The 9,429-nt window shown below is 38.8% G+C and overlaps 1 protein-coding gene across 1 annotated transcript; it reads right to left on the bottom strand.

Moving 5' to 3' along the window:
* Positions 1–7,534: 7,534 nt before the first annotated feature.
* On the bottom strand, positions 7,535–9,229 carry LOC149163136 (protein NODULATION SIGNALING PATHWAY 2-like). Its single transcript, XM_089435357.1, has one exon. The coding sequence runs from the start codon at positions 9,227–9,229 to the stop codon at positions 7,535–7,537; it is 1,695 nt and encodes a 564-aa protein (XP_089291483.1).
* Positions 9,230–9,429: the final 200 nt, after the last annotated feature.

Genomic DNA, 9,429 nt, shown 5'->3' with positions numbered 1-9,429 from the left:
TAGTTGTATTTAGTCTAACTGCCAAATACACTAGTGATGAGTGATGTGAATTAATTATTAATTAATTCACTAATTATTAACTCATAAATCAACTAAAGAATACATCATTTAACTCAGTTCATGGACAGATCAGTGGAGACAAGTGTTAGAGGTGGGTGAAAGGGTGAGACTACCATCAGTTGTGACTATAGTTGTGCATGAGATTTGCACAATCATTGATTTAGATTGCCAATGAGGATTGTGCGGTACATGCAAAGGAAATTCGAACTTGGATTTGATCTATTCTCAACTTGGATTGCGCAGTAGAGGCAGGCAAACAGTGGAGGAGATTTGAACCCATGACTTGTTTAGATCTGAGCTAGTTTGTGTGTAGCATGTGGAGATAGTAATGAGTACTTGTGAGGAGTATTGTACTATGTATTGTTACATGCTCTCTATCATTATAATATACAGATAGTTGGGGGCTTTCAGTTGTATGCTTTCCCCATTACATACTGTGTTGATATGTGTGATTGATGTTTCAATGTGCGCATGTGATTGTTTTTTAATTCCGCAAATTGATGATCAATGGTAGAGGAGGTTATGTATTATGCATGCATTCCACAAATAGTGTATAATCAGGATAATCTCTGTGAATAAGTGTTATATTATTCAAATTTCTACATGGTATCAGAGCGAAGTTGATCATAAGATCTATTATTCAGAAAGTGATTACATTTTATTTCTTCAGGCAGAGTCTGTAATCGGGCCAGGTAGCCTTTGGATTCATCCTTCTTTTGGAAGGTGAGATATCTGGTAAATGCCCATACAGTCAATCTCTGTATGAGAAATACTTTGTTCTCACGAATTTTAGATCAGAAGCGGTTGAGTTTTGAGCTGGTGGAATTTGAATTTGCAGCAGTGTTTTCTTGGTGTTGAAGTTGAAATGTCTTTCAATGGATTGCGATTGGAGTATGCCATTGAAGGTAGCTCGAATTATATTGCATGGAAAGATAGGATGGAGGCGGTGTTAGATGACAATGGGTTGAAGGAGTTCATAGATGCTAAGGTCCCAAAGCCTACTGATGCTGCTCAAGTTGAGGCTTGGCAAAGGAAGACAGCAAAGTGTCGAAGGATTTTGTTGGAGGGCGTGAAGGATCACATTGTATCCAGCCTGCATGGAAAGGCTTCTCCATACTTGATGTGGAAAGCATTGACAGATTTATTCCAAAGCAAGAGCGACCAGAGGAAGTTGGCGCTCAAGGATAAACTCAGAAACATTAAGTGTGAGAAAGAAGATAGTATGCCCAAGTATCTCACGAAGTTCACCCAATGCCGGGATGAGCTGGGAAGTGTGGGGATGACTGTCGATGATGAGGACTTGGTGAGCATGGCTCTCCTTAGTCTTCTGAAGAGTTGGCATTCCTATCAGGACTCTATCAATGGTCAGGAGAAATTGCCAGGATGGGAGAGACTTTGGTCTGATCTTGTGCAAGAGGAGATTAGGCGGAATACCAGGAACGGATCTTCATCAAAGGCATCTGATGAAGAAAATTGCGCTTTGGCTGCCAAAGCAAAGAAGGGGAAGAACAAGAAAGCTTCTCGTTCTGGTGCGAAAGGCAAGAAGCAGGACATGTCCAAGGTGAAGTGCTTTCACTGTCACCAGCACGGACATTATGCGACAAATTATCCGCAGAAGAAGAAAAATAAGCAAGCTGCTGGATCTGCAGCAAGAGAGGCCTTAGCCTCGCAGTTTGAGCTGGATTTTTCACTGATCACATGCTTGGTATCAAGTGTGATGGGATCGGTATGGTTCTTGGACAGTGGTGCGTCTTTTCACATGACAGGAGATCGAGATTTGTTTTCTGATCTGGATGAGAAAGATCTTGGAGTGCACATCGAGATGGGCGATGATGGTAGATACACTGCGACTGGTATCGGTACCATTTCCTTTGAGAGGGAGTCTGGTAAACCCTTCGTATTGAAGGAAGTGATGCATGTTTCAGGATTGAAGAAGAATCTTATCTCTGTGGTGATGTTAGAAGACAAGGGATATGATGTTGTCTTCAGTGAGGGAAAGGCTTTCCTGCGCAGTAAGACAACTAGAGAAACCCGGAAGATAGGGGTTCAAGTCAAGAACCTTTATCAATTGCATGTAGATGGTTGTGCAGCAATGGCATGCAAGGTAGAAGGATTGGTGAGCCGGGATGATGGCGAGTTGTGGCACCGGAGATTGGGCCACCTTCACCATGGAGCCTTGAAGATACTGCAGCAGATTTCTACTAGGCTTCCTAAAGGCACTCTTGCGCAGTCAGATCAGTGCAAGGGGTGTACTTTGGGAAAATTTGTGAAAGCCACCTTTCACGAGAAGGATAGTCGCACCACGACGATCCTTGAGAGAATTCACACAGACGTGTGTGGACCTTTCTCAGTAGCTTCGACAGCAAAGCACAAGTACTATGTGATCTTTGTTGATGATTTCTCTCGAAAGCACTGGATCTTCTTCATGCAGAAGAAGAGCGAGACATACTCAAAGTTTTGTGAGTTCAAAGCACTGGTCGAGAAGGAATTGGGGAAGAAGGTGAAGGCTCTTAGGAGTGACAATGGTGGTGAATTCATCTCTAGCGAGTTCAAGGACTTCTGCAACGTAGAAGGGATTCGAAGAGAGCTCATAGCTCCCCATAACCCACAGCAAAACGGGTTACTGAGCAGAAGAACAGAACGATCGTGGGTGCTGCACGGGCGATGTTGCATGATCAGGGCCTACCCCTTCACTTGTGGGTGGAGGCATGCAATACTGCAGTATATGTGCAGAACCATTGTCCTCACAAGATATTTGGCATGAGTACACCTGAGGAGGCTTATTTTGGTAAGAGGCCTGATATTTCCCATTTGAGGATTTTTGGTTCTCCTATTTACTTGCATGTGACGAAGGATGCCAGGAAGAAGCTGGAGTCGACCGCAGAGGTTGGGATATTTGTGGGATACACTGATACGCCCCACAACTATCGTGTGTATTTGCCAGACAGTCGCAACACTGTTGTGCAACGGGATATCAAATTTCAAGAGGAGAAAGCCATGAAGTGTTCGCTTGAGAGGGAGCCACACTTGCATGCAGATGAGGAGGTGTACATAGAGCAGCCCGAAGGTTTTGAGATCTTTAGCAGCAAGTCGCATGTGTGCAGGCTCAAGAGAGCGTTGTATGGGTTGAAACAAGAACCTCGTGCTTGGTACACACAGATAGACAGTTATTTCACCGGACTTGGATTCTCCAAGAGTGAGGCGAATCCTAACCTATACCAGATGATCATTGTACTTTATGTAGATGAATTGATTTTGACGGGAGATGAGCTGTTGATACTTTCATGCAAGGAGGATCTTGCTAGAGAGTTTGAGATGAAGGACTTGGGCCTCCTTCATTATTTCCTGGGATTGGAAATTTGGCAGTGCAATGATGGACTATTTTTTTCTCAGGGTAAGTATGCCCGAGAGATACTGGAGAAGTTCAACATGCATGGCTGCAAGCATGTTGATACTCCTCTTCCTGGAGGTTGGAGGAAGGAGGATTCTACTTCAGCGGAGGTAGTGGATGCCACTGTTTATCGACAGTTGGTGGGGTCGCTTATGTATCTGGTCAATACACGACCCGATATATGCTATGCTGTTAACCAACTTTCACAAGCTATGGTTAAGCCAACCAAGCTCTTTTGGAAGGCAGGCAAGCATGTATTGCGTTATCTCAAAGGCACATCGGGATATGGATTGTGGTACGGATAGGAGGATGAGGTGAAGCTATGTGGCTTCACGGATGCAGATTGGGCAGGGAGCCCAACGAACAGAAATAACACATCTGGAGGGATCTTCAGTATCGGGTCGACAATAGTTTCTTGGTACAGCAGGAAGCAGAGATCCATGGCACTCAGTTTAGCAGAGGCCAAGTATATGGCAGCAAGTTTGGCTGCATGCGAGGCTATATGGATGAGGAAGATCCTAGTCGGGTTATTCGGGCCACACTTGGAGCCTACTGTGATTTATTGTGATAACCAGAGCTACATTAAACTCTCGGCTAATCCAGTATTTCATGATAGATCCAAGCACATCGACATCAGGTACCATCATATCAGAGATTGTGTGCTGCAGAGAATCATGTTACTTTCATACATCCCCACGGAGGATCAAGATGCTGATATCTTGACGAAGGCGCTCACCGGGAGCAAATTCGAATACCACAAAGGCTGGATAGGGGTTGCAGATAATCCATATCTTGTTGAGAGGGAGTGTTGAAAATGCAACAAGATGATGGAGCTTAGTGAAAAGAAGTCGCCTTCACTAAGTGGGCCCATAGGCTATTTTTGGCGCAAAGTCTATTTTTAGACTATGTCTATTTTTAGACATATGGATCATGGTCTATGAGTTGCAGGATGCTATTTATGGATGATTGGTCATGTTGGTAAAAATAGATGGACCTCTATTTTTAGACATATGGGCGGAGTCTATTTTTAGACTGTCATTCAAAAAACAAAACAGTCGAATATTATTAGATCTTAATAATATTTGGACTATAAACATTATCTCATCCTCTTGCAGCACTTCAGTTCGAGCTACGGATGTGGCACATGCAACTGCCAGAAGGAAATACACTTTTCCTATGGGTTAGTTGAGCTATTGCATGATGGATTTCAGTTAGAACTCAAGTGATTGAGTTTGGTGGAGTTGATTGAGGAGTTGATGGAGTTGTGTTCAATTTGACTTAGTTGAACTAGTTGTATTTAGTCTAACTGCCAAATACACTAGTGATGAGTAATGTGAATTAATTATTAATTAATTCACTAATTATTAACTCATAGATCAACTAAAGAATACATTAGTTAACTCAGTGCATGGACAGTTAAGTAGAGACAAGTGTTAGAGGCGGGTAAAAGGGTGAGACTACTATCAGTTGTGACTATAGCTGTGCATGAGATTTGCACAATCATTGATTGAGATTGCCAATGAGGATTGCGCAGTACATGCAAAGGAAATTCGAACTTGGATCTGATCTATTCTCAACTTGGATTGTGCAGTAGAGGCAGGCAAATAATGGAGGAGATTTGAACCCGTGACTTGTTTAGATCTAGGCTAGTTTGTGTGTAGCATGTGGAGATAGTACTGAGTACTTATGAGGAGTATTGTACTATGTATTGTTACATGTTCTCTATCATTATAATATACAGATAGTTGAGGGTTTTCAGCTGTATGCTTTCCCCATTACATACTGTGTTGATATGTGTGATTGATGTTTCAATGTGCGCATGCGATTGTTTTTTAATTCCGCAAACTGATGATCAATGGTAGAGGAGGTTATGTATTATGCATGCATTCTGCAAATAGTGTATAATCAGGATATTCTCTGTGAATAAGTGTTATATTATTCAAATTTCTACAGTTTTTAATTTTTAAAATCTTCTTGCTATGAAGAATATCATGTTTCTGTACTTATTTGTGAAAGCCAGGCCATAAAACGTTTAGCCATCCAATGGATCTCTTTAATTTTAAAATTAAAATTTTAACCATTCAATGTGTATCTTTTGTTTTAAAAATTTGATCGCGCTGGGAAAAAGTAGATCTTTCACTGATCCCTCAACCTCATGTTTTGTAATAGTCCATTTCTTCTTTTCTACTCAATTTTCCTTTTTTCTATTACCATAAAAAAAACCAAAACATGGAAAAGTTAAATATTAAACACATTAAGTATTATGCATCATTTAAGTATTAATATTAATCTAATTTTGATTTTTAATATCAATCTAATATTGATACTAGTCTTAAACATTAATCTAAATTTCATTTATTTTAATAGGTTTTATATTACTTAAGTACATCATATTTATATTATGAGAATTATATATATATAATTTTAAGGTTATTGTCAAATCACACACTAAATTGGTGTATAAAACTCTTTTATTTATAAGATAAGAAGCCCACATCTCTACAAATATTTGAGTGCTAAATTTACAAAAACATGTGTACTCTACCCTTGGTTTTAAACTTGTGACCTCTTAAAAAAACATATATATTAAAAATATTATATATTAAAATTACTACTATTATTATTATTAATATAAATTATTTATATTTGTAGATTAATAATTATAATAAATTATTTATATTTGTCTATTAATTATTATTAATATTAATATATTATATTTCTTTATTTTAGAATTTTTTTTTTTTTTCTCCCTGTATATCATTTCTGTTTATCGATATAACAGCTCAAAACATCCATGTCTCTTTAATGAAAAATGTTCTGTTTTTTTTTTCTTGAAAAAAAAATTCAAAACATCCATAATAGGGCCGAATTCAAAAACATCCATGTCTCTTTAATGAAAAATGTTCTGTTTTTTTTTTCTTGAAAAAAAAATTCAAAACATCCATAATAGGGCCGAATTCAAATCGCCTCAAATAATTTAACAAGGCATCGTAGCTAGCTTTCCCTGCCCCTTAGTTTAATAAAATATTTTAATGTCATGATGTGTTGTATATACTCCAAACAATAATACAATTGTAAAATGAATTATATGAATATTTGTTTAATCTTTTTTTATTAATTTTTTTAATATAATTAAACACTTTTTGGTATATATATATATATATATATATATATATATATATATAATTGACATTGAAAACAATGTAATAATTATTTATTTAATATCGAATGACAAGTTTTTATATAATACTCATATTATAATACACATGTCATGTCATTAGAGTATAGATTGATATAATGAGAGTTGTACAAAATTGCACACATGTTATTTTTACATATTTTTTCAAATTTATATTTTTTAAATTATTTTTTTTAAATTAAAAAATAAAACCCATAAAAATGGTCTATTCAATACTTTCCACCAATGACAAAATAGAATTTTTTAATTTAATTACAAACCATTTGTTTTTATGGTACATAGTAATTAATATATAATGTTATTTTTCAAATTATTTATATTTATTGTACATAGTAATTAATAATAGAGTATACAAAAGTCAATTTTTACCATCATACACAAAAAAATATTTTAACCAATTATATTTAAAATAAATAAAAATAAATTTAATTTAGTAATGTTAAATTTTAAATTATTTTAATCAAGACAAAACTAATAACCAATCAATAAAAAAAGTGAATAGAATAAGTATAATGAGATGATGTCAGTTTGCCAAAACTCACCCCATTATACCATAAGAAAGGGCCGCATTATACCAGAAGAAAGTTCCCGTTTCTTATTCAATTACTGAATTACAGTATTAATATTTTTACCTTAATAAAATCAAATATGGTAATGATTAGTGCCGTATTAGTAAACACACGGAACTTAACCAGCTAAATCGTATTCTATGACATGTTTGTTCTAACGCAATATCTACCTTGACTGTCCATAGCTAGTAACTTGGTACAGTGAAGCACATACCAATAAAGAGAAAAATGAATCGTATTCATTGGTTTCCAAGTGGGTATTAAAACATTCAACTTTAAAACATTCCAAGGTGCTTCTTGTATATGTTCCAACATTTAAATGCCAAACATATTTCCATCGCTAATATGGAACGTGGACTGGATATCCACATGATGACGAGGGGATTTCCATGAAGAAAACCAGACCAAAGGGGTACAACCCCATTTCAGAACCAGCCGATGCTTACCCACCAATTCTACTTCATAACGTTCACCGCTGCCGCTGCACATGAGCACATTATATTTTGCATAAATCATGTTGTTGTTGCTTACACTACATTCCTCATAACCACACCTCAGCGGCATATCAAGAACGTTGGGATTCGTGGTATCCGCTGGGATATGATCACCGCGCGCACTATTCATAACCCTCTTCGACATGGCCGGCCCAAAGAATATGCGCTCCACCATCGCTCTTGCAAGTCCATGTTCCGGTAGTCCGCCTTCAAGCGAGTCGAAAATGGCGGACAGCTCCTTCAAACGACGAGCGAAGCTCTCTGCAAAGTTGGGACTGTCACTCTCGGTGCCTTGCGCACCCGTAACGAGCGTAACGACCGCTGGATTCAGGTGGCGTGCGCCGACTAAGAATTCGAATAAGTGTGATTTATTTCTGAGATTGAGCATGTGAGGCAATTGCCACATACAGTTCACTACTACAATCTCCCCCTCCTCGGACGGCAGGATGTCGTTGAGGCCATTCAAATCCGTTTCTTCGTACGAAAATGGGATCCCCGCAGAGGCTGCATACTCCGACAACCTTCTTCCGGTATGCCCAGAATAGTGCAGAAACTCGTCCTCCTCCTCGTCTGCCCATTTGATTGCTGTGATTCTCAAGCGACGAACATCATTATTCCTCAACGCCTCCATTAATGGCGGCCATTGCATGCCCTCCATGATATCGAAGTCAATAATATGGATTCCCACATTATTACCACCGCCAGCAGCCGCAACAGCTTCCAGAATGCATTGGTTAGCGGTGAAGTGAGGTATTCGTATGTAAGGATAAGCTACATGCAGCAGCTTCAGAGCTCCAAGAAAATGCTCCTTACTGGTCTTATCATTGAGCTCCAAATGGGGGAGGGAATTGACATTAGAGTGAAGCAGAGCATCAAAAAGATAGTAACCCACTCTCTCCATGGTGGAGCCGGTGCAAGAAACGAGCTGTCGCAACCTGCAAAGGATGATCTCCACCAAATCTTGTGCTCCCTCCGACATTGCCTCCGCGCATATTGTCAAGAGATGTAGCAGCCTCGAGCCCTTGTATTCAACGCTGCCATTATCAACAACGAGAGAGAACGAGCCTGCATTGTCTGTCACTATTGATTTTGACTTGCTGCTGCTGTTGTTTGTGACAGCATAGTCAGAAACCAGTTGATCCCCTGCGATTAGAGTAGGATGCTGAAGAGTCACTGGGTCTGTATTGTCAATTGGGCATCGGAAGACATTACCATCTTTCCTCGGATTCGATATTAGGGCTTCCTCCATATTATTATTGTCATCTTGGAGCTCTGCATCCATTAAATACTCCTCGAGTGCCTGCAACGAGAGATTATTAAGGGAGGAGGCATTGATGTCGTCGACGATTAAATTACCGCATGATGACCAATCGACTGCATCCAAATCCACGTCTAACTGTTCTACTGCTGCAAATGGAGGATTAGTATCCCAATCTACATGCGGCGGATTATCGAATAAATGATCCCAATTATGTTGTTCAGAAAACCATGATGCTCCCTGCATTCCAGCTTCCATACTGCCTATATTCCACACTCTCTATAAATCAAAACTTCACTTCTCGACCCGATCCCAGAAGAGCGATGGAGAGACTCGGCTGACTAAATACAGTCACGATGAACAATATTTGATAATGTTATAATGAATGGTTGATACAAAGCATTGCAACGTGATAAATAACGATCGAATTTTTCGCGCTGCACAGTAATATAATGTGA

Source organism: Pinus tabuliformis, chromosome 5_2 (assembly GCF_031772625.1).
Source record: "Pinus tabuliformis cultivar Carrire ecotype Pingquan chromosome 5_2, CPIR1, whole genome shotgun sequence".
Lineage (NCBI taxonomy): Eukaryota > Viridiplantae > Streptophyta > Pinopsida > Pinales > Pinaceae > Pinus > Pinus tabuliformis.
Note: the sequence above shows the minus strand (reverse complement) of the source record. Positions and strands in the feature narration are given on the sequence as shown.

Coding starts and splice junctions, on each gene's coding strand:
- LOC149163136 (XM_089435357.1), bottom strand. CDS start 9,229: ATGGAAGCTGGAATGCAGGGAGCATCATGGTTTTCTGAACAACATAAT.